The sequence below is a fragment of the Cygnus olor genome, chromosome 20, assembly GCF_009769625.2.
Source record: "Cygnus olor isolate bCygOlo1 chromosome 20, bCygOlo1.pri.v2, whole genome shotgun sequence".
NCBI lineage: Eukaryota > Metazoa > Chordata > Aves > Anseriformes > Anatidae > Cygnus > Cygnus olor.
The window spans coordinates 10,833,340-10,858,986 of record NC_049188.1 but is presented as its reverse complement, the minus strand read 5'-3'; the positions used below and the strand labels follow the sequence as shown (position 1 = coordinate 10,858,986).

The following is a 25,647-nucleotide window of genomic DNA, read 5'->3' as shown; positions in this document are numbered from 1 at the left end:
TCAGAAGTGTTATTCCTCTTAACGTCCTCGCTGCATTCTACTTCTAAAATCACTGAACTTTTGAAAATCCCACTTTAACTGCTGTTTTTTAAAGTCAGTTGTAAACTGTATTCTTATTTTGTGGAAAAAAAAAATAAGCCACTGTTCTTTTCTTCAGGCATAATTTATTGGATTCCAAGATCAATACCCTTTTGTCACTGTGCCAGGATCCAAATTTGTTGAATCCAATTCATGGAATTGTTCAGAGTGTTGTCTACCATGAAGAGTCTCCACCCCAATACCAAACTTCTTATCTACAAAGTAAATATTTGGGTTGTGTTGTTTTTTTTTTTTTAACTGCTGAATTTTAAGTTAGATTTGCTAATGAAAAAGTTTCTGAATTATTGCAGCCTTAATGAAACAGCAAGCCAGTTTTGCTGTGTGGATTCTCTCCAACTTCATAAATCCAAATAATAGTTAAGTGTTTGCATATTAAAAAAACAGCTACTGACATGACCATTAAAACTGTTTTTTGTAGTTGTGCATCAGATATTAAAAGTATAATACTCAGTATTCGTTTCCACTAACCAAATTATATGGTGGTGATGAATGGTGAGCTTTAAGTTAACCTTTTAAGTTATGGGTTAATTTAATGATTGGTAAATTTTATAGAGCAACATTTGTTTTTTAACACCTAATCTCCACTTTCATGTGACACTTGAGCACTTAAAACCTAAATATTTTTTATGATCCTTAATCAAAGACTCTCGAGGAAGATTCATAAGAAACAGATGACTATTGAGAAAAATTTATGTGTTGATATAATTTCCAAAATGAGACACATATTCACATGTTAAATTTACCTTTTAAAATATCATCAAGAATTTACTGCATGACAGTTCTGCGATTTTGAGGCTCTTTAACTTATGTATCTAATAAATTAGAATTCTATCATTTTATCTTATTCAGTTTGGACAAAATTTAGTATTTTCAGTCTCCAAATAAAATATCTCATTTCCATGCTGAAGTAGATCCAAGTAATCCTCCATGTGTAATTTCTAGTTGTTTTCTGTCAACCGAGAACTGTGTTTTTGTGGTAACATTCAATTTGTTGTTGTAGGTTTTGGATTTAATGGGTTATGGAGGTTTGCTGGCCCATTTTCTAAGGTAAGAATAGTATGCTGTATGTAAGTTCATCAGTGTTTTACCCTTGTTCTCATTATAAAGAACATTGATGCTTCAGGAGGGGTGCAGATAAATGATAAATTACAGAATTGATATGAGCAGTTAGTACCATAAGGCTCACTTCCGTGGCTAAAACAGTTTTCTAGCCTGCAGTGGATATTTTCATAGACACAGTAAAGTCAACTTACTGAAGCTGGCTAAAAGCAGTCAGGTGTGTAAATGCACCTTTCCAGCACTCCTAAGTTCACTACATGTACATCATTCAGAAACTATTTCTTTAGTTTATCATCTCTGTCTTACAGTTTAAGGAATTAAATCAATAAGAGTGTTAATTCCATAAGGATAAATTTTATGTTACAGCAGAAAAAATAAAAGAATTTACCATCTGTACTGCTATCTGTTCCCTCTAGTCATTGTAACAAGGAGTAGATGAGCAGGGTAGGCAGTGTTCTGGATGTTAGGTTATGGGGTATAAGTAATACTTCTAATAATCTGTTAGGTTTGGGTAGCTGTGGCACTTTGAGTGAAACGGCCTCTCTTTTCTGGCTTTGTAGTTCCCAGCAGTACTGAAATCACACCTACAAGTGATCTTTAATAAGTGCATTTAGATTAATCTGGAAAAGATCACAAATCAGTTCTTGCTTATACTTCAAATGCTTTTTAAAATTTCCAGGCAAAACCAGCGTAATCTTAGAGTGAGTTCTGGGGCAAAGCTCATATTGACAGAAAAGTAGAAAGAAAGGAATCAATCTTTTTTTCCCCCATCACCCACAGCAAACACAAATCCCAGACTATGCTGAACTCATAGTGAAGTTTCTTGATGCCTTGATTGACACGTATTTGCCTGGAATTGATGAGGAAACCAGTGAAGAATCTCTCCTGACACCCACATCTCCATATCCTCCCGCAGTGCAGAGCCAGCTTAGCATTACTGCTAACCTTAACCTTTCCAATTCTATGACCTCGCTCGCAACTTCCCAGCACTCCCCAGGTCAGTAGCTGTTGTGATACTACATAGGTAAGGAGAATTTATTGAATTTACTGTTTATGCAGCCAAGTGCTCAGTCTCATTGTCTTTTGGGGTGTTTTTATGCATCAGACATCATTGCATTATTGAGTCAAATGAATATTAAACTGTTGACTAAGATAGTACACTAATATTTCAGTTGTTGGACTTTGTCCATCACAAAAGCTGTCTTCCAAGTCGTTATGCATGAAGAAAATAACATTAAGTGCATCAGAACAAATAGGTGCATCTAATTGTGGAAGATACGCAGCAGTGAATTCTAGAAAATTAATAAATATAAACATATAATCATGGTGTTTTGCAAGGAGAACAGTATCTGTTTAGGCAGTACAAGCTAGCACCTATTAGGAAAAATAATCCAGAGTTGTGCCGTGGACAAGAGTGTCTGGACTGACTCAGTTTCAATCGACTATGTGGGTTCTGGCCAATACCCTTACAGGCAGCACCATACGGAGGTCAAACTCTTCCTGAAGAAAAGAAGTGTTCAGGTAGATGAGCGTGGAATACTGGGTCAGTTTAGACTACTGTATTGCCAAAAATGTGCAGATGATCAAATGGCAGTGTTCAAGAAAAGTACAGGCATCAAAGGCTGTAAATGGATAGAAACACTAAATTCGTTCTGGCTTTGGGAAAGGGGAATTACAGGGAAATGCAGAGGTTAAATACAGCAGCGTGTATTTTAACTTTTTGAAAAATGAAAAAAGTAGAGTAAAAAGTACTTGGTATAGTATATGGGGCATAAGCTAGAGATAATTAAATATAGGAAGAAAATAGAATATATGTTAAAGAAATCTACTTGAAAATTCCTGCTGAAGTGGTTTTGGATTAGTGGCTGATACATTGAGGAAGTGCTTTACTCTTCTTTGTCATAAAAATTATGCTATCTGATGACTGTTGTGGTTCTGAACACTAAAATCAATCAACTGTATTTCTGTTTTTTTTCTAACCTTGATGGAAGGCTAGAAACCACTTGCATTTAGGTTTGATAATTATGGAAGTGGGCTTTTTGTTGTTTTCTGTTTGTTTGTTTTGAGTCTTGTTTTTTACTTGTTTCTGTCAGCCCTGAAATAAGTCTGGCTTAGGTATACATAAGGAGCCTGCTTTGGCAGGGGGGTTGGACCCGATGATCTTTCGAGGTCCCTTCCAACCCCTTCGATTCTGTGATACATAGCTCTACTCAAGAAATTTGGTCTTCAAGACCATCAGTTTGCTCTCAGAGAATGCTTTTTGTTGAATATTATGAATTTTGCAGAGGGGAGACGTAGTGGTGCAACGTGCAGAAATGAGACAGTGTTGTGTTGTTTCAATAATGTAGGAATAGTGATTTTTTTTTTCATGCAGTGAAAGGCAACTACAACTCTTTTTTTTTTTTTTTTTCCGGTCTAAGAATTCAATTTAAATTGTTTAAGTTTGGGAAGATTACTTCTTGACATACTGATGCTGAATTCTAGAATTATATTTTAAGATGCCTATCAGTGTAAATATACTGAAAACAGTTTGCTTTCCAGTCCCTCCAACTCAGGATGATTTATTATATTAAATAAATTTGTCTGAAATGAGGAGGAAAAACGTGAAGGGTATTTTCCACAGCTGTTACTTCTCTTTCTGCTACTTAAGTAACGGCACTTTTTTAGCTTAGAGGAGACCTTTGTGTCATTGTGGCCATAGTATTGTTCCCTTGTTTTGCATTCCTGCCTGAGAACAAGTAAGAAAAGAACATTGGCATGAAAGGGACTTACTGGTTGCATCCTGGCATCCCATTTGATTTGAGCAATAAGAACAGGTAAAAGCTGAGGTTGGAGAAGCTTTACAGATTACTATTTTACAGTGTCATTTATTTATTACAAAGGCATAATGCAGCCGCTGTGTTGTGTTATCATGCAGTTCATCCTGTATAGAGAAATATTTCTGTATTATCCATACCTGCACTCTGTTAGGGTTAGTTAACAACCAGATTATGGAAAAGGAAGGTGGTTTGATAGAACATTCTCATTTAGCATACAGCTAAAAATTATCTGTGGAGTTAGAACAGGAAGAAGGATAAAACTAAAGGAGGAAAAGTACAGCTGGCTATCAGTGTGAAAATAAGTACATTATGGACAGCCTCTTCCCATGTAAATGTAGCATCAGTGGCAACTCCAACAGTTATAAATTGTAATAAAGTACAGCGTATGAAAACTACTTATTTGAATAGTCTTCAATTCCTTCAAAAAGTTAGAAAGTGGATTTGCAGGTTTGTATCTCTTGACTTTGGGTATTTTTTTTAAAGCAATATTTTAACAAGGTTTTTGGCAGATACAGGAGGTCATACATTTAAATTTATTAACACTTAAATTTTTGAATGTTTAAATAGAATAAAGTATTGCTTTGTATTCTTTTTCTGTAGTCTTGTAGTAAGAACACAGATACGCTGTAAATTGCATATAGGCAAAAACTTTCTAATGGTTCCATTTTTATGTAACCAGACCGGAGGCATCTTCATAAGGAGTCAGCCTTTAAAGGTGTTTCAAGCTAGTGAGAAACCGCCTTAAGTGATTTACTATTTTATGAAAGTCTTGTGTTGACTGTTTAATTTTCCCATCATCTCTCACTGGTTTTTAGTGTCTGTCTTATTTGCTTGATCATTCTTGCTTCATTCTAGCAATTTCAGTGCAAAGCCTTGGTATTTGATCAGGGGATCTCCAGCTTTCTGAAACTGTGGACTGGGTCACAACATGGGGCATTTCATCTTGCTCCTCCATCCCACATTTATTATACCGCTCCACCTCAGTCAATATACAGTTTCACTAGTTTAAACTGTTATGTTAACCAGGGCAACTTTGCATGCTTTGCTTTTTAAGCTGCTTAATTTTATTAAAAATGTAATTGGTCTTTTGGCACTTCATACAGCTCCATTGCTGCGTACAAGAATTTTGTGTTCTTGTACACTGATGGCGGTGTTTATTCATTCTCTCCTCACTGTAGAGACAAGAATGAGGGAGTAAGCATATCTGCCAAGATAAAAATCTTTGGTAAAAGAATTACAGAATATGAAGTAAATGTGGGCTGCAGGATTTCTTAAAACAGCACAGCAACTATGGGACTAATACGGAATGCAGACCTGCTATCAGCTCACTCTGACTTGAGAATGACTGAACAAGAAAATCAACTCTTTAGCAGTGCTGAGTTACTTTGTCACACCGAATTAAAAAAAAAAAAAAAAAAAAAAAAAAAAGTTACATCCAAGTATTTTTTTGTTATGCTAAGAAATACATTAAATTGCAGATAACATGAAAAATAATATTTATTGCATCTGGAAACAAGTAGGCAAGATTGTTTATAAATGTTTTGTCTGTCAGCATCTCCACCCCCTCCCCTTCTCCCCATGTCATGGACATTATTCACTTACGTTTTTTCTTTCATTCTGTGTCTGTGAAGCTTCTCTGCCTTGCTCTAAATCTGCAGTTTTCATGCAGCTTCCTCATCAAGGTACACTCTACTTCCATCATATTTGCACGAGATACTTACTGCTTGATCTGCTTTAGGGTTGGGCTTGTGGCATGAGAAGTAGTTTACTAATCCTTTTGAACACGGGAATGGCTTCAGTATAAGAGCTAAGCTGCTGAATTTCTTGTGTGATGCTAATAATATTTGATGATATAGCAGACAAAGAAGGTCATTCATGTCTTTAAGAATAATATAAATTTGGTAATAAAGAAGTGGAATCTTGGTATGCGAAATTATTCTGCTGCAGATATTAAGGTAAAATGTAGAATTGCCTCATATTAGCTCTAATGTTAAGGCTGACTTCCCCTGAACCTTCAGTTGCATGCCACCAGAAAGCAGGCGTAAGTTCTTTGGACTAAATTGACAGAGGCTCAATAAAATGGATACTCATCAACACCATTTGATTTCTGCTTCTATATGGAGAAATATATATATAAAAAGAAAAGAGCTGCAGAAGACTTTTTTTACTTACACCCGTGGGTTGCTTCCTATTCTCATCATAGATTGTGACTTTTGTAAGCTCACACCCACACAGGGAGTGGAAGGATGACAGCCCGCAGGCACCTTCTGGCTGGAGTTTTGATTTTCCCTGTAACTGTGGAATAGTGGAGTATATTTGCTCTTCTTGCTCATGCCGACGAGAATCAATCTCTTACAGGAATGAGACAAAAAACTGTGGAAGATATAATTTGTAGTAATAGGATTTTGCTGTAACCTTTTTATTTGCTGTCAGACATCCTAATTTTTGCTGCTGGTTGTACTTTGAGCCTCTCCCATTAAAATACCATTCCTGCTATTCATCCCAGTGCTGCACATGTACTGCAAGTGTTGAGTGTTGTTAAACATGCCTAAGACAATCATTTTGTTGCAGAAGTAATGTGACAGCTACACGAAGATACTGCTACACGAATGATTAACTTGAAGTAGAATCATCATAAAAGTAATAATTGATGGCAAGTGTGTCTGCACTAAGCCCAAGTCTCCGATTTATATCTTCAAATGACAGACTGTCCAAAGATGTTAGAGTAATGGCTCATAACCCAAGGCTTTCATGTGTTGTCGTATGTCAGCGTGAAGCTTACACTGATGGGGTTTGTTCTGGAGGGTTGTTTCATGTGATTCTTTTAGCACAGCATAGTAAGAGTTACCTTGTCCTGCAGAGAACATCTGAGGCTTCTAGGAAAGGTATACGTACTTGGGTATAAATTGTCTGTGGTTTCATCCTCATCTTGTACTCTGTAAGCCTCCTCCTACCTCTGTCTGGGGAAGCTGCACTTCTGCAGAAGCAGTCATCGTTGAGATTTCCAGACCCACCTGTTCTCTGTGTTTCCTGTTAATATCCTTCTTAGAAAGCTGCTTCTGTAGTTGTTCTTGTTTAAAGTTAATTCTTGGTTCTTTTTCTTCCCCTCTTGATTTACCAGGGCTTAAATCATTATAATAATTGGTGTCTACACTCAACTCTTCAAGTGAGTACCTGCATCAGTTCTATTCCTGATGTATCCAAAATAAGCCTACATACCCCTCCTGTCCATACCTGCCAGGCAGTGAGACAGTCCTTAAAACCTTGATTTGTACTTCATATACTTACAATTGTCTTTCTATTCTTGAGCTAAGGCTCAGTGCTGGGAGGATTTTGATGTCCTTGTATACACACAAATCTTTTCTGGTAGCAAGAAGTAGCCTCTGCCACTGCAGACTTGAGTTAAATTTAATTTGCTTGTTCTCAAAACTGTAGCTGAAAAGGGCTGTGTGGCCTGCAAGACTTGCATTTAGGGTTTTCAGTGAGTACATGTAGTGATATGGATGCCGTGAGGATGGAGCAGAACCCTTCATCTGCTGGCTGGACGTTCTGTCCGTACATACAGCTGGTCATCTGCAGGCCTTGAGCCAGAGGATTGTTCCCAGGCCAAGGTAACCAGCCTGATATCCCAGCAAAACTTGGGCTTTTGAGAACTACATTGAATTGGTGTTGTGAATGATTTTAATTGTAATCATATCTCAACTGGCAGATACTAAAAACCGTATTCCAGCCTCGTGACTGCTGATGTCTTGTTAAGGCAAGAGTCTGCGCTGGTAAGAGCCTGGCAGCAGTGCTGCGTGTCCAAGTCAGGCACATGCCGAATTGCCTGTCTCTCTCAGGCAGACTTTCCATGCGCTTCACAGAGCCTGCCTTCCCTCTGTAGGTGCCTAAAGACAGAGAACTTGTTTCATTTGTACAAACTCGGTGTAACTTTATGAAGCGTTCAGTACAGATCTCTGGTTATGTTTTTAAATCAGTTTGTCAAACAAGACTTTCTTGGCTAGCTGGAAAGCCTTGTTTACCAGAGCTGTCTCAAAAAGAGATGATGCAAATGGTCTCCAAGCTCTAGTCCTAGTGTTTCCTTACGCTTAATTTAGGAGGGCTTCTTTTTGGGGTTATGTATGGAGAATTTTATTTCAAGTACCCATGTACATTCTACCAACAAGCATTTTGGAGCACCTCCCTTCTGCGAACGAGGAGCTGTGTCTGCAGGGAGGTGCTGACGCTGCCATTGGCTGCAGGGGGTTGTCAGCTGCCGAAACAGAGCGCTCTGACCGGGATCTCACTGGCCTGTTGGTTACAAGCAAGCTTCCAAGCGTATTTGCAGTGATTTTTGTTGTCACTATGAATGTCAATATATATTTATAGTTGCAATATATGTGTATAGATAAACCGAACAGCAGTATTGAAATGCAGATGTCGCACATCTCCGTTCGGTTCACTCTGGATTTGCACACTGGTTTTGCTGCCCAGGTTGTGCTGTGGCACACAGTAGATGAGAAGTTAGGACAAGCTACTTTGCATGTGCTTAGCACCTATTTTCAAAATATTTGTGTTTCGATTGCTATTACACGTAGGTGACTGGTGCCCGGAACAAACTGCGAATGAGAAAACATGGGGTTCTGTAGTGGTCTTCAGATCAGGAGGTTCTGAAGGTATTTTAACGTCCATCTGAAATGCGTCCCTTTCTCCCCAGGTTGTTCTACACGTCAGGTGTTGTTACAATGCAATTTGAAACAGCTGGAAACCTTGCAAATATGATACTGTTAGAACTTGATTTTAATGGTATTACTGGACTGAGACTGTTGGAGAATGGAAAGGCCTGCTGCTGATGACAGCACGCTTTGTCAAGGATTTTCTTGTTTGAGTGACAAAGAAAAAATTCGTCTTCACATCCTTAATGCACATTCGGCTTAAGTAATGAATAATGCCTACCTAAAGTATCTTTTTAAAAAGTAGGTTCTGAGAAGAAAATTTAGCAATTTCCCAGACCCGGGCAATTCAGCGCATCTCTGATGTGCATCCATCTAAATCATATGGATCATCTCCTTTTTCCTTACGCATACATATGCTATTTCCCATATTAAATAAAATTGCTATTTCTCTTTGGCTAGAGATGACTCGATTGATTCAGTGACCAGTTCATAACCCCTGTATATTTTCATAGTGTTGTGACGTATTGAAACAAATCAGCCTGTGTCTGTGGGAGTATTTTGTCTTTTATTCTTGGACGCAGCTTGAACTAACAAATCCAGTCTGCAGCTTAAAAAAAAAAAGATTATTTGAAGGAGTCTTGTTGAAATTTGCCCTGCATGGATGTGTGTGGATGGGCACCACAGGTTAGCACATGGAGGTGTTTGGTTAGGTCAGAGGCTGTGCTTTCCCTGAGCATAGAGTCATACGTTTGATCCTGAAAAAATGATTTTTCATATTACAGAACTGCAGTAAATCAGCTGTATCAGATCTCTCATTTACGAGTCGTCATCACCAGTAAGGCTGTGTTATGTCTTGCTATAACAGTTACAAGTTTTTTGTTTTTTGTTTTTGTTTTTTTAATAAATTGTTCCTCAGATGTCTGAAGTGCTTTCCCAGCTAGGGCAGCACCGCTGGTCGCTTGCGTTACGAAGGGCTGTTTCCGCACCGCCACCTGTACGCATGGCAGAACTGGGCCGTGTTTCGAGCACAGCATCACCGACTGTCACCGTGTCGCCGGTACCTGGCTGTTGCGCGGTCCAGAGGGCGCTGCCTGGCAGGCGCGGGCTCCGTGCACCCTGCGATGCCTTTATTTTGGCGTCAGAGGCGTGTCAGTTTTTTGTACCACATAGGTGCCTACATGCTAACCTGTTTATTTGCAGAAGTATCTGTCCTTAGAGCATTAAGCCGCAGGGTGGGCAAAGTGAGGCTAACCTCGATCTGTGTGTTTCCCCAGGGATCGACAAGGAGAACGTGGAGCTCTCGCCCACCGCCGGCCACGCCAACAGCGGGAGGATGCGCCACGGCTCCGCCAGCCAGGTGCAAAAGCAGCGAAGTGCTGGCAGCTTGAAACGTCACAGCATTAAAAAGATTGTGTGAAATTTGGGTTTGTTTTTTTTTTTTTGAAACTGACTGACGTACGTGGGCCTCTTGCAAAGGGCCCCCCACCAGTTGTGATGCTGCACTTAATTTTTAAAGTTCCCATCCTGTCAGCCATGTTGCCAGATGATCAACTCCTGAAACATTGCTTGAATTTTAATGCCTTTTTTTTCTTCTGTTTTTGATTTAAGCCAGTGTTTCAGAACCGCTTATAGATCCTGACGGACTTTGTAGCCGAAGAAAGCGTGGAGTTCTTTAACGCTGCAGTACAGTATCTTGTCCAAATATGAAAGCCATTTTCCATAGACGGTTCTACCTTGCTTCTGTGATATGCCTTGTTTGTTTCTTCTCTGAAGGAAAGTGTTAATACTTAATCCTGTTTGCACACTTGTCAAGGTAGTGGCTTTATGAGCCGGGGAAGTTACTATAATTCTGGTTTTAATTCAAACCTGTAGGATTTTTAGCTGTGGACTTTTTTTTACCATGCTTAAAAGAAACTTACAGTAGCCGCAGTACAATGAGCTTAACCAGAAGTGGTTGATTAGATTAAATTTCTAGTAATTAGCAATAAATTTAAAGAGGACAAGGAGGCCGCATGAGTCTCTTCATTCCCCAGACCATAGCTTCACATACTTGGACTGTATATGGACCAGACTGGACAAACTGGCTTTTTTCCAAAGCAATTTTTTTTGCTGTACTTTAACTGCACTAAAGAAGGTTGGATAGTGGAAAGAAAATCATCACAAACTGACTATTATGGTGTCATTGTAGCAATGTTAAAAATTTATTGCTTCTTTCTTCCATTTAGCCTATACTTTAGTTTTGCCCTTCCCACCAATATGCACCTTCAAGAAATTCCTGGCAGAAAAACCATTGGGGTATGGAGGGGAAAATTTTATGAATTAACTTCCAGCTCTGGGAGGTTTTTTGGCAAAGCTGCTTTTGCGCTGCCCAAGCAGTGACATAAAAACAGTAATGTTTGCTTAAGGTACATGAACTTAAAAAATAACTGACACTTTGTCAAATCCAGGTTACGTTTGAATGTTTGCAGTGCAATTTCTGGTATCAGTACAGACGTTTGCAGTCAAACCTGTCTTGCAGAACTTTCAAGGGGGTTCAGTTTGCAAGGGTTCGTACTTGGGGGTTATACAAAACTGAAATTGCTATCACTGTGAAAGCCACAGTATCACTTGTCAGGCACAGTAGTGTATTAGCAATGGATGACTGTGATAATATGCTGCTATGTTGAGTGACATGTAAAGATGTGGCACTGGGTGCTACAGATGCTACCTGCACGGACTGAAAACGTGCGGAGTGTTGGATCTCAGCGGTGAACAGAAATTCTGACAAAAAGGCCTGTCATCCAGGTGCTCATCTTAGGGCTAAGTATATCTACTGCTAAACAACAGCTATACTTCCTAGTTTGAGATCCCTGTTGTATGTTAGAAATTAACAATTTATAAGTGGCTTTAAAGGAGAAAAAAAAAAAAGTATATAAAAAAAGGAAATCCTCTAGTGCAATTTTATTAGTGGCTTTCAGTAAATCAAACTCCACAGCTAAATTGTTAGAGAATGGTACAATTAAGTGTTCAGATTTTATTGATATAGCACGTAATTCACATGTATCCACACAGTAACAATGTAACATTTATGTAAATAAAAATGCCTTTATTGTATTGATTCATAAAATAACAACTTAATTTTTTTAATTTGTTTACAGTCCTGAAAGAACTATGAACACAAACTTAATATGCAAATAGTTTGCCAAAACAAAAGGAAAAAGTAGAATTAGCAATCTTGAAATAGATACATTGGAAAATATTAAGACTTGTGCAATTAACCAAATCTTTTTTCTCGATCGTGTAGAAGCTGCAGTAGAAACATGATTACTGAACTGATACAGATCTGTGAAAGGGATTATGAGGCTAGAAGTGAATTTAGGAATAGAGCAGTGACTCGTGCCATGTTTTTAAGCTGCTATGCATTTGTAATTTGGGGAGTCACTGATTTAAAAACCTTTCTCATCTCATACATCAAATTGCTAATAGCCACCTTCGGTGTCACTGTCAGTTTGCTCTTGGTTATACTGAACCAAGCTAATTCCAGCCCTTTCCATTTTAATGAAGACAATGAATTGTAGAAGCCTGAAGACTTGTTCTTGCCATAGGTGGGAGGAAAAAAGAATATCTTGTAATTTGCTGGTAGGAAAAGATAATTTTCAGTTTTCTCCTATGAGCAAATTTTCTTTAAAAAGAAATAATTCCAGCTGAACTACCAAATCAGTTTCATTCGGACTGAGTGCATTGCAACTCTTCTAGTATTTTGCATTGCTTATATAAAAAAGGTGTCATTAAATTAGAATTAATGCAGTCTTAGAAATACAAGTAACGCAAAATCAAAATGGACAATGGTTAAAATTACCTTTTGTGTGAGAACTAGAACTAGTGCAAGCTCTCAGTCCCGGCTGAAAAAAACAAAACAAACAAAAAAACCTTTATAAAGCAAGTCAATACAACTTAATTTGTTCTATATCCTGGAAGGTGGGGGAGTCATTTAATTTTTTCACTGCACAGTTCAGTGAGAGGACCTGAACTTTTTAGAGCAGGGGTGTCAAACGTTTTAGGTAAAGAGAGATGAATTTTGGTGTAACTATAGTCATGGAATCAGAGTGGTTTGGGTTGGAAGGGACCTTTAAAGCACATCCAGTTCCAACCCCCTGCCACGGGCAGGGACACCTCCCACTAAATCAGGTTGCTCAAAGCCCCATCCTGCCTGCCCTTGAGCACTTCCAGAGCTGGGGCATCCACAGCTTCTCTGGGCAACCTGTTCAGTGCCTCACCACCCTCAGAGTGAAGAATTTCTTCCTTATATCTAATCTAAACCTCCCCTCTTTTAGATTAAAACTATTCCCCCTTGTCCTACCACTACACTCCCTGAGAAAGAGTCCCTCCCCAGTTTTCCTGTAGGCCCCCTTGAAGTACTGGAAGGCTGCTGTAAGGTCTCCCAGAGCCTTCTCCAGGCTGAATACCCTCAGCTCTCTCAGCCTGTGTTCATAGGAGAGGTGCTCCAACCCTCTGATCATCTTCGTGTCCCTCGTTTGGACTCGCTCCAAGAGGTCCATGTCTGTCTTATTTTGGGGGGCCCAGAGCTGAATGCAGTGATGGCCACTCTAGGTGGCCACAGTCTATGGCCAAGATTTAATTCAGGGCCGTGTGTGCCCTGATACACAGCAAAGTGATCTCCCAGTACCAGTATTTAGGAAGTTTGTGCTTAGGTCAAGGGGGAAAACATGGCCTTTCATTAATAATTAAACTTTTGTTAGTAACTGGTTGTTCAGTGCCTTATCATTCATCACTTAGAAAGTCTGCTTCCTGTAGTAGCCATTGCTGTTACCTTGCCTTTTTGGTTTCTTTTTCATAGCCTTCTTTATTTGTTCCCTTTTCCTGTTCCGAATGTTCCGTACCTTGCTCTGTTTCCTTCCCGTGAGCACCACTCTCCATTCCCAATCCAGCCTGCTTCAGTTCGCTCCCCATCCTGTCGCTCCATTTACCTTAGTGATCAGCAGTTAGTTACTGCTGCTGATGCTTCAGGCTTGAAACCTGATCTAAGAAGTTGGAGACTGAGTTCAGACCTTCCAGTCACTGTTTCAGGCAGCCTGCAGACTACAGGGCACTCACCACTGCACGGGTTACCTTAGTCACGGTTTGAAGATTACCTCTGCAGCCATGGGGTCTGTGTACTTTAAAATGAAAACTTAATTTCAGAAAAATCTGATTTTAACATGTGGACCATATAACTACATAATGGGGACTGTATGTTTGACACCCCTGTTTTAGAACATGCTATCCATTACGCACTAACTACAGTACAGTACTGTAAAGATGATTAACATTTTGTGTTTGTATTTTCCCTGACTTAAAAATAATTCAGTAGTATTTGAATAGTGCATAACCTACCTGTTAATTATGCCGATGTTTCTGCTTTAATGTGCATGAGGTTTCCAAGAACAGGAAACATTTCAAATAAGTATTGTGGACTGAGCACCTGGGAGCATTCCAGTGCTCTATTCCTAACTGGGTTGTAGGTTTTAGGGCTTTTTGTTTTGTTCTGAGGTTAATTTTTCCAAATGTAATGAAGCACGTCTTACTGTTATGCAACAAACTTACCACAAAAAGTCACTTTTAGTGTTGGTCCCACAATTTTTTTTAATGCAGTATATTCACCTGTAAATAGTTTTTTGTGTAAAATTTGACAGAAAAGTATATTTACTACACTGTAAATACATGTGACAATATATTGTATTATTTTGCTTTTTTTGTAAAGCAGTTAGTTGCTGTACATGTATAACATACAAATTTGATTATTCTAGTGTTAGTAACTGTTAACTACTACTTCTCCTTCCTGCTGTTGCGTTACATCATTTAAAAACCCATGCTGTGTACTATAAACCTACACTGTGTATGATATCTTACTATTTCCATTTGGGCCTCAACTTTGAAAATGTTTCCTCGATTCACAATCCTGTTCATAGCGCAAGAAATTGTGCATCAGCAGGCAACAGCCATGCTGATTCAAACACAGTTGGTAACTGTAGGCAAAAATGGTAGAAACCTGGTTTCGGATAATTGTTGTTCACCCCACTTCCCCCTCATGTATGTACGTTCCCTTTTTTTGAAGTAAAATGTAAATTCAACCTGCTTCAAGTTGTTCGAAGGTCATTCACTTGTGGTATGGGATGAGGTCGGTATATTCTGAACTCCTTTTCCTGTTTCTTGGAACAGTGATAGTTGGATGGGTTTGAAATTGAGAGTTGAAAAGCCACACTCTGGGGAAAACTGGAATCACGTTGGAATCCATTGTCTTGGATTTCTCTTTCCAGACAAATGTGCTTCTGTGTGTGTGATCTTGCATGGTCCTAAATAACAGCAAAATTGATTGCCAGTAGATAACTGAGGACAGAATTTGGACAGAATAAAGCCCGTTGTCATGAATTTCATGTCACTTCAATAATATGATCATAACTGAAATAATCAGAATATTTCTTTTTTAAATGTAAATTTAATATTTTAATAAAACAGCTGCTTGGTCTTTAAAGAACATTTCAGTATAATTTGTCTATTTGGGCTTTTTCTAGCTTAGAAGCCTGAAGTTTCAACTGTCAGACATCTTTTATGACAATCAAATCTGTTTTTCCTTTTAGGAGAATATGTTACTTTCCTATTAAAAATGTGTAAGTACTTACATTCTGGCTTTCTGAATCATAAAAGGATGTAAAAACACCAAGTGTGACTGCATTGACTTCTAAGACATCTTATTGTTCCTGCATAATAAATATATTATTAAGCCTGCTCAGTTGAAAATACAGCCAGCCGTGCAGGCCTGTATGGCTCAGCTGCCTCGCTGCCATGTTCCTGGGGCCAGTAGGCACCGCATGAATAGAAGAGCAGCAGTCTCTGAACTTCTGTCTTAGAGGAGCTCTCGGATTCTTATTTGCTGCCTAACCAAACAGTGTCAAGAACCCTCTCTTCACACACAAAATAAAGTAGACTTTTCCTGCTCTCTAAATGAGCCCCGATATTAGTGCAGACAGTGAGAAAGCACAAGCTTTGCCTTTGCCTCACCTTGGTGTGTCGATTGGCCATGCGAAAACAACCAGGTAACACAGACAGGCACAAATGTTACGCTGAGTCGGGTACCTCTGAACGGTAACTGCCAGGATTAGCCTCATCTCAGGCTGCTTCACAACTGTGAGCAGCTGGTTTAAAAAAAGGCATCAGACAAAAAGGGAAGTCGCTATCCTGTCTGTCATAGTAAGCTGCTGTGAGGGCTGGGGAGAGAGGATGTCGTTCTTTGCTGCAGTCGGCTGACCCCAGAATGGCTTGGAGCTATCTGTTACCATGACCAAATGCTGTTGTGGGTTAAAAGCTACTTCAGAAAAATGCCCACGTGCGTGAGATATGGGTCAAATCTGGTCCTTTACATCCTACCATAGGGTTGAATTCTACTGCAAGTTGGTCACTTGCACGATTGTCAAATGCTTTTTGTTTTTCTTTCCTCCACTTAGGCCCATCTGGATTGGAAGATGGGCAGAAAACAGGTGAACCTAAATAGATTTAACGTGCCCAGGCACACGGTGTCACAGAACTACAAATTAAAGCCAGTCTTGTTACGGAGAGTGCTACTGACCATTCCCTTTCAAAGCAACCGTGTTCTCTTCCCACCAGTAAAACTCATGATTTGTATGTGTGAATCCTGTGTGTCTTGGAACATTCGTTGCTTTGGGTGACTGCTGGTACGCTTAACGAGTTCTCAAATGAAAGTAAATCCCAGGGTTGTGTGGGTGGCGAGCGTAGAATAATGTCTCCTGTGATGTGACTTATTAAAACAAGTACAAGCTTGCTGTTCAAAGCAGTAATGGAAAAAAAAAGTCTGGCAACTACATCTTTAGGCTTAGTCAAATGATAAAACTATAAATACTGACAAGTAACTCTATGTTCAAGCAACTCCCACTGATCCATTAAATTGTATTTTTTTTCTCATAGCACACTGTCCTTCAGAAAAATTAGGTCTACCCCTCTGCTGCTACCCCTGGTTAGCATACTGAGAGAACAAGCTCTGCACAGAGATCTGGGTGCTCCATAGAACGGCTTTCTTGAGCCAAACACGCATTGGTCGTGCCGACCACGGCCTTTGAAGCCACAGGTAAATGACGTGGCTGGGTCCTGAACAGGCAGATCAGAGACAGGACTGACTGGGACTGAGTTTTCCAAGCTCTCGCTTATTGCCTCAGCCTCCTGAGGCTGCTTATGTTCAAGACACAGATATAAGACGCCAGGTTAGTGGGGCAGTGATGGCCTCTGCCTTACCTGTCCTGGACTCCATTCCCTTTGCCTTAATGTGCTTTCTCACAAGTGCCTTCACGTGCTGGCTGTGACCTCCCTACCTGCACTATCAGCCAAGGTTCCCTCCCCTTCTTGGTGAGTCTCTTTCCGTTTACTAACTGCTCCCTACCTCTCCTAGAGCTCACTGCAAGCCATTCTCAGAAAGAGGCCTGCGGTGCATTTCGTGCAGTGCCAGGCAAGTGAAAGGGGAGGCCTTCAGCTCCTCACAGCGACAGCACATGCAAAGAGGGTGCAGTGAAGAGTTCTGCACAGTCTGCAAGACCCACCCACCCGTCTACACACAGGCATGACTGAACACGGGCCAGACACAGGGCACAAAGTGGCTGCAAGCCAGAGAGGTTGGTTCAGACCAATGCAAAACATACAAAGGCATAAAGGCCCCACAGTGCAAACAGACGTGAGGCCACTGAGGTGGTAGGGGCAGGACAGCAAAACAAGGGGAGGAACTTTTATATTTGCCCAAAACACTTGGCATCTAGGTCTCTGTGAAACAGGGATCAAACACAAAGGCCTTGTCGGTGCTGCTGAATCCTGCTGTTCTATGGCTTACTTACGTGAAGAGCTGCTCGTGGAAAGAGAAGAGGCCGTCACTGGTTCTGCGTATTCTGTCCTTCGGAAAGCTGCACTGCACCTTGTTCTCCAGGTCTGATTCTCCTCTGGTGTCCCTCCAGCCAGGCCCATCCTTGTTTTTAACTCCTGTCTCACATAGTTCCTGAAAGAAGGAAAAATTACCTTCTGAGGGGCATACCCTTCATCAACTGCAGCGCAAAGACAGCCGCACTGCTCCAAGCCAGTCCCGCGCAGAGGCAGGCACGGCTCGCAGAGGCGACGCAGCCTCGCCCACGGCAGCTCTCCAGCTCAGAGCTGAGGGGTCCCTCGTGGCTGTGTGAGCAGGACACTGCAGTGCTTGGAACAGCGCACCCAGCGCTGCTGACAGAACAGAAGTGTGCAGGCTTGGACAGATGAAACCAGGCTCACCCGAGAGCAAGGAACCTGCTCCAGTACTCTGAGGATTGGATCAAACACCCTGCAAAGCAATTTAGCAAGTACGCTTCTGTTGGCCTTACTTTTCCAGTTCTGTTTGAGATGTTAATGGATAGACCTGTAATTTACAACAAAGGCACAGGTAAAGAAGGCAAGAATAAATTGGCCTTGAGGGTGCTGACATAACTTACCTGTACCTTTCTCATTTTCAGTACTCCTTTTATTTCGTATGGTGCCAATTTTTCTTGCCAGGAACATTTGTTTGCTTTTTAAATCACCATGAAAGTTGAACTAGCAGCCTAGAGAGCTGTTTCCCACTCATGAAAAATTCAGAGACACGGACTGTTCCTGTAAGAACGTGACTTGTCAGACACGGAAGCAGTTATTCCTTCTTTTAGCAGTGTTTGCTCTATTTGACTTATCATTATAACATTATTACTCAATAGAGCATATTTTTGGTTTCCCTATAGTAAATTTGGTGGACTTTGACTGCCATAAGAGCTCAGCTAGGTACTGCACACAGAGAAAGATACCCCTTTTGTCCCAAAAGCTTAAAATGTTTATAGTCACCACGTCTGACACTGTCTTTGTGACCTTCGATAAATCGCTTAACATCTCAGGATCGGGCACCATAAATGCCTGAATTGCCCAACCGTAACAGCTAAGGATGACTGTCAGTTAACGGCATTCTTAGCATACGATCTTCAGATTAAAGACATTAAAAGGGCAAAGTCTCAGCACTGTGGCATGTTTTTCATCACGTGTGGCACATTTTATGGTCTGTAAGCAGATATTTAATATTCATTACTGAATGCCCTAAACAAAAAGGCAAACCAGGAACTTTTCACAGAATGCTTACACAAAGCAGTAATTTAGGGAAGACAGTCCTGCTCAGATACTCTTCTGTGATTTTTGTGAGTTACTCATTTACACTCTCTAATGTACTGCTTGCTGCATACACGTGTAAATAAACAACTGAGCCGTTTTAACTCCAACCATCCTGGTTAGTTAGGCCAATAAAACTGCCCTGCTGTCCTGTTGTTGTGTTTACAGCAGCAGTTTTCCTGCACGCAGCACACTGTATGTTCACAGCCAGGCGATCCCCAGGACGCTGGAAGAAGAACCGGGGCTCACCTCAGGGCTCCCTCAGGCGCTCCCTCAGGCGCCGGCCGGGGTTCGAAGCGCGCATGCGCACGGCTGGGAGGGGAGGGGGGGAGCCGGGCCGGGGCGGGCGGTCCGCGCGCTCTCGCGAGAGGGGCGGGGCGGGGCGCGGGGCGCGGGGCGCGGGGCGCGGGGCGGGGCGGGGCGGGGCGGGGCGGGGCGGGGCGCGGCCGCATGTCCCAGCGCGGCGGCCCGGCCGGGCGGCACGTGGGCGCCGGGGGGGCTGCGGGGGGCGCCGGGACGGGCACCGGCACCGGCACCGGGGCAGCGGCGGGACCGGCACGGGGAGGGGCAGCGCCGCGCCGCGCCGTCTGTCCGTCCGTCCGTCCGTAAGTACCGCGCGGGCCGCGGCGCCGTGCCTCGGAGAGCGGCGGGGCCCCGCCGTCGGCCGGGCCGGGCCGGGGGCTGCGGGCGCTGTCGGTGCCGCTCGTCCCGCGGGCCGCCGTGAGGCCGTAGCGGCAGCGGCTTCGCCCAAGGTCAGCGTCGCCGCGCCCGGGCCCCGCCGCGCCGGCTCGGCGCCGAGGTCACGGCGGGGCCCGCCCGGGGCGCGGCGGGGGCTCCGCGGGGGGCCCGGGCCCGGCCCCGCTCCCGCCGGGGGGGCAGGCGGCGGGGGCTGCCCGGCCCGGACCGTGCCTCCGGTACCGCCCGGGGCCGCCGCCGCTGTGCTCGCGGCCGCGGGAGCCGCGCGGGTCCCGGGGGCTGCCGGGGCCGCCGGGCGGCTGAGCTCGGGGCGCGGCGCGGCGCCAGCGGGCGGCTCGCGGCGCCTCGGCCCGGCTCGGGAGCGCAGCGGCCCCGCTGTCGGCGCTCAGCGGCAGCGCCTCGGTCGCCCCCGGGGCTGCACCGCTCCGGGCTCGTTCTGTCTCCCCCCTCTCGAGGCGAGGAGGAGCCGAGCCCCGCGGGTCCCGGGGCTGGGCCCGGCTTTGGGCGCTCCATCGCAGCCTGGGCAGCGCAGTGTGGGGCGGGCAGGCGGCTCAGAGGGCGTCCCGTCAGCGAGCGCTGCCTGTGGTGGTAGGAAATGGCACCGAAAGCTGCGCTCCACCACCGTTGGTCTGTTAAGCAAAAGTGAAGGTCGTTAGGATGGAAGTAACGGAAGTAATTCCGCCTTCCTGCGCTCCCAGGGTCGCTGCTGCCTTGGAAGGTTGGGTGGCTGCGCTAGCACCTGCAGGGTGTTATCGGGCGCTGTGGACTTTGTCTCAGGTGAAAGGAAATAGTTCGTTGCTGGGGAAAGTAGGATCAGGAGAAGGTAACTTTTGTTTTCTCCTGTTTGTTTGGTGCCTGCGAATGATCTACCAAGTTACAGCCCCCAGTATGTGCGTGCGGTACAGCCGAGGAGGAGCACATGGCGCTCTGGAGTGTGGCACAGCCCCTCGCGAGGGAGGTAGGGCTTGTCCTGGTAGCGCATGCTAGAGCTGTCAGAGCAACGTAACTGAGCTCGCTGCTCTGCCAGGGAGTCACTGGGTGACCAAGTCACTTAACCTCCTCGTTCTTTAATGAGCTCCCTGTGTAAGGGGTGAAATGCTGCGCAGGTGTCTGCCGGACTGCTGGACCTGTCGGGTGGTGATCTCGGAGTACCTGGGATCCTTTCAGAACAAGGACAGTGCAGCTTCACTGCATGGATCTTGATCATATGGTTTAACTCTTGATTAATTGGTTTGCTTGTATGTATCACCTGGTGCTCTGGAAAAAAATATTACAGTTTTTCAGTAAGTCAAAGGGAGTAGGGAGCCTGTAGGGCTCAAGCTGTGCTTGGAGCTTGCTAGAATCCACCTCTGTCTTGTGACACTGGCTGTCCTGGTACCGCTCTGTTGGCAGTTCATCTGACGCTTTGTTTCCTGTGTTTCATTGAGCTCTTGAAGGACTTCTGAAAGCTCTCATGAAATGTCAGTGCTGGGGGATTCAGGCAGGTGAATCTCATCACGGTTGTACAGTTCCTTGTGCAACAGGCCTACAGAAGGTTTGCTGTCAGACAAAACAAATGCTACTATTGCAGGATCTGCATGAGATGGTGCTGCAGGAACACACGTTTTTACCTTCTGGTAGCTGCTGCTTATTTAGGTGTGTTTTCCTTAGTTGTGCCAAGTTTAGCCACCTGTTTGGGAAACCAGATTCCTCCTTAAAGCTCTCTAGAGGCTTTGGGATACTTGCATTGAAAACCCCCTTTCCTTCCTCCATCTCTTTCATCAGCTGCCTAGAAAGCCTTGGCTTTACTGTAGGCATTCCCCAGTGCCTGAAATTAGACAGCAGGAATTCCCCTCACCACCCACAGCGTAAGGTGGAGGTACCTGCGGTTCAGACCCACCCAGGTACGCGGGTTCCTGGTTCCTGCAGATTCTCCTGGGAGTGGGCTATGACAGGAGTTTGTTTGCTGAGGACTGCAGCCAAAGCTGCTCAGAGCCAGCAGCAGTTGACTTGCTGCATTGAGACTCTTGCGTTCATTTTGAAAACACTGCAGGCTGACTTTGGGTGTATTTGAGAGCAAGTGTGTTTTTGCAATAGAAGAGTTATCTGAAGAGCATAGTGCTTTAAAGCAACATACCCCTCGTATCTTTGACTCTCATCTTTCATGTGTGCTTAACTGATGTGAAAAAATGATTTAAGGTGTTTCTAGTGTCCAGGGGGACTGTAGTAAGATAGGGTTGGTAGCCCCGCATGCCCTTAGAAACATCTAGAAGTCATTAAAAACCATTAATTACTTCTAATTGTGTAGTGTTTCAGATCTAATGACTAGCCTTTTTAAAATCCTGACTTCTAACTACAGTGCTCCTGTGGAACGCTTCGCACAAATGGCTGGCTTGTGAAGTTACTCACTTCAGGCAGCCAGCTTGAGATGCTTGCAAGAAGCTGTTTATTAGCAGGTGCTTTGCTTCCTGGAAATTAAGGCCATTGAGTTTGCTCCTTACAGGGATTGTAGAAGGTGTTATGTTTTCATGTCACTCACTGCTTTTGCAGACAACCTCTTCAGCTGTTTTATTACTGTCCACTGCACAGATTGTTTAATATTTCTGCTGCTGCACTTGTGCCCTAGCTGAAAACCGACTGAATTTACGGCCCCAGGACATTACTCGTAACAGAGCTGAATATTTCATGAAAGATCGTTTAAAATCATTCTACAGCGAACAAACCACTGCTTGTAGACCTTGAAGAGGTCCTGGGGAAAACTGCCTTTGACCTCTACTGCCACCTGGCAATGAGGATGAGAAACTTACCATGTGCTATAGCTGGTTTTGAACTCCCTGTGTATAAATAGCAGCAGTTCCTAGCAAAAGCTCATGATCTGCATGTGCCTCTTGTATCGGGGGCTTTAGCTTTGTGTGGGGATAAATCAGTGAATGGGAAGCTTCAAGCTTCTGGAACAAGGATTGGAGAGGGAGAGAGAAATCTCCTCATAAAACTCAGGGATGTGATCTTGCAGTCTTCCCCTTCTGTAATCAGGAGCATCTTTTGTGAGCTTGGCTTTGTGTTCTGTCCTCTGTTGAAATGTGAGGTTAAGAGGAGTTCTGTGGTGTCCAGGGGGACAGAAACATAAACACCAATTCTCTAAAATGTTTCAAGTTGAATGGAGTGTAGCATCCTGTTTAGCTGGTAAAAAGGATGGGCTGCTGGCTGGCAGGAGTACCTGTTTGCTGTTCCTTGTTTCCTCCAACTCAGGGCGATTGTAGGAAGGTCACTTGGCCTACCTTTGCTTTGTTCTCTAAAAACGGGCTGCCAAAGCCAAGGAAGGGACACAGCCTTCAATCTTAGGGGAAAGCCGTTTTGGGTATGAGAACAGCCCCTAGCTTAGTTTGGGCGAGGGCTTGTAAGTGCTACTGTAATATAGATCAAAGTGAAGCATGTCTCTCTCTCTGATTAGGTCTCAAGTATGTTGTGTAACTTCTTGTATGCATTAATAAGCTTGCTACAAGTTATCTTCCTGCTTGTTCAGTCTAAACATCTGAGTGAAACCTTTGCTGTTCCTTCCTACTGTAGGTGAATATAGAGTGCTTTTTTCATAAACATTCAAAATCCTTCCTCTCTTTGCACTCCTGTGGTTTGTTTGCAGCAAGTCAAGCTCGAGGCACAAGGCTTCTAACTGAACGACACCACTTTTTGCTTTTCTGTTTTAGCCCAACTTTTGTTTTGAGAAGCTGTTCATCAAGGTCTCGTTGCTGTGCACAGTAAGCCTTCTAGTGAGCAGGGCTGGATGCTGTTCCCCAGATACCTGTTTGGTCTCAGTGCCGCCTCTTCTCGCTGTCTCCTACAGCCGTATCAGTGCCTTGTGATGTAAACCTCACTGTTCTGTCTCCTTGAAAATTCAGGTCTTTTTATTGCGTGCAGAGCATATTGGAAGCATTTGGTTCATGCAGTTTCTGTTCCTAGGTGTTATGCATGCCTGTTTTTTGGAAATCAGCATAGATGCCAGGCATTTTACTTAACTGGTTGCTTAAATTTTCATTTATAAGCTGCACCTGTAGTGGGCATTCATGTTGCCTTAGAAAGGGCTGCATTTGTTTCACTGATAGAGAAGCAAATGCAAAATCCATAAGTATCAGATGTATTTTTTCAGAAGTTCTGGAAAATAATTTTTTATTTTCCAAGCTGGGTGAACGTGCAGAAAGAGTGAAAGATGATAAAACTTGGATTTGTGGAAAATGTTCATAATGTGGCAGTAGATCATGAAGGTAATAAAAGCTGCTTTGCCTGTCCTGCAGATGGCTCGTTCTCTTCAGCATTTTATGAAAAATGCTTTTGAAAGGGTTGAATGTGGACTGGTAGGTGTGTCGGGGAGGAAAGAAACTACATTTGGAAAGAACCCCGCAAAACCCCTGCCATGTAATGTGGGAGATGCAGTAAGGACAGGGCCAAGCCAGAGCAGCCATGCTGACTGCTGCTTATCTCTGCATGCCAGACAGGTCCCAGTGGGCACCAGGCAGGTGAGGAGGAAGCTGTTTTTGTTTGTGTTGGCTGGCTGGGGGTCTCTGAAGGTACAGGAAGCAACAACTGAAGCCTCAGCCTCTTGGCTGCAAGAAGTGCTGCTCGTTCCCCAGTCAGGAATATCTGTGCACAGAGTGGGTTGGGCTGAATCTGAGGACTTTTCTCTGCTGTTTAAAGCAGGGTGATAATGGAAAGGTTACGTGGCCTCTGGCCAATATGCTAAACTTTTTCTGGTTAGCTCAAAGCAATAGGACATTTGGTCTGGATCTGTGTCTGGAGAAGACTCAAAGTGGCAGACTTCCTCAAATTTTGAGGAATAGCCAAGGAAGATCAAGGTGGTAATGGTAAAACAGTACAGAAGCTGTTTCTGAAGTTCACTTCTGTGTCTGAGACATCTTCCTGACAAAGCAATGAAAAAATTGATCTTGCCTTTCTCTGTAATAGAGAGATTCACTGGGACATGCTAGCTTGGCTGAGGAAACTATAAATAATGAAACAATTGGAGCAGAAAGGTAATAAGATATAAAGTGAAGTAAGGAGCTTGATAATCTGATAGGGTTAATGTTAATTACAAAGTGTAACCTGTGGCTTATTGCATAGCAGGTGTGATCAGCTCAGGGCCTTGCCTTAATCCATGCAGCAGTGCAGGTGGTAAGGGTTGCTGGTGCTTGCTGTTCACATATGTATGAGCTTCTTGGTGATTTCCAATACACCTGCAAAAAAAAACCCTACAGTTTGGCTAGACTGATACTTTTATTGTAAGCCTCTGCTTGCGAGTGTGTAAATACAAACTTCTCTGAGACCTGTTTTGGCCTAGAAGTATTGCTGCTTGAGCTGAGGAGCTCTGCTGGTCTGGTACTTGACTACTTAGTCCCTGTTTCCATGCATTTTTCCATGCATCCATTTCCCACTGTAAAATGAAATATTAATAAAGCCTGGGCTGTCAGCATAGCAGCTTCAGCTGTGAAGGAAGGGAGTAAGCTGTTGTAGGAACATCAGTGAAGCTGATTACACTGAAAGCAGTTTTTATCTTAGAGATAACAGACAGCCTGGTGTTGGTGGTGGTGTTTCTTGTTCCAGTGCTCTAGTTTAGGTCTACAACAACCAGCTTTTTCAGGCTTTTGTTTGTCAAAATTTATTCCTTTGCAAATAGGACTGCTGGTTCCTTAATACTGTAAGGTTGTAGAGTGGCTTCATTAATGGAGTTCATTCACAGAGGAGATGGCTTCATGAGCTGTGTAACCCATGTTAACTAGGCTGTAAAAAGAAGGTATTGCTTCAGGAGTATCTCTTGCTGTTCTTGTCTCCCAGTGCTGGTGTTTGAGGCAGGAATTGCTGCAGAACTCTTTGCTTTAATTAAGTAAAGAGAAAGTCACCTGTTATTTCTTTTTAAGTAAGTACCATCCAGTTTGAGATCTTGCTTGCCTGGCTCCTACCTGTCTTTAGCTGTTTGTTGCTACTGAGTCATGTCTCCTGAGCTCTCACCTCTGGGTGATGTTTGTTCCAACGGGTGCACCGGGCTGTCCTGGGAGGAAGTGGTGGGAAAGGCAGGAATCTGAAATGCCACAAATTCCTGCGGCTGCCCGATACCACAGAGACCGCGAGTGGGTGATGATGCAAGGGCTGGCAGCCTGGCGATG

General features: G+C 43.3%; 1 protein-coding gene and 2 long non-coding RNA genes across 4 annotated transcripts in view; 1 reads left to right on the top strand and 2 right to left on the bottom strand.

Moving 5' to 3' along the window:
- NF1 (neurofibromin 1) overlaps nucleotides 1–14,747 on the top strand; it is a 100,188-nt gene extending 85,441 nt beyond the window's left edge. For both annotated transcript variants that reach the window (XM_040532549.1, XM_040532551.1), the window contains 4 exons: nucleotides 158–300; nucleotides 1,100–1,146; nucleotides 1,939–2,155; nucleotides 9,907–14,747. In XM_040532549.1, coding sequence (XP_040388483.1) covers nucleotides 158–300; nucleotides 1,100–1,146; nucleotides 1,939–2,155; nucleotides 9,907–10,049 — 550 coding nt within the window. In that variant the 3' untranslated portion in view covers nucleotides 10,050–14,747. The remainder of the gene's footprint in view (nucleotides 1–157; nucleotides 301–1,099; nucleotides 1,147–1,938; nucleotides 2,156–9,906) is intronic.
- Nucleotides 10,058–19,092, bottom strand: LOC121057850. The gene is made up of 3 exons (XR_005813984.1): nucleotides 18,127–19,092; nucleotides 17,506–17,663; nucleotides 10,058–16,448 (listed from the first exon to the last, which is right to left on the bottom strand). It is a non-coding gene; the product is annotated as an uncharacterized LOC121057850 (long non-coding RNA).
- A 4,302-nt stretch (nucleotides 19,093–23,394) lies between these two features.
- LOC121057849 lies at nucleotides 23,395–25,610 on the bottom strand. Its single transcript, XR_005813983.1, has 2 exons — nucleotides 25,444–25,610; nucleotides 23,395–25,357 (listed from the first exon to the last, which is right to left on the bottom strand). It is a non-coding gene; the product is annotated as an uncharacterized LOC121057849 (long non-coding RNA).
- Nucleotides 25,611–25,647: the final 37 nt, after the last annotated feature.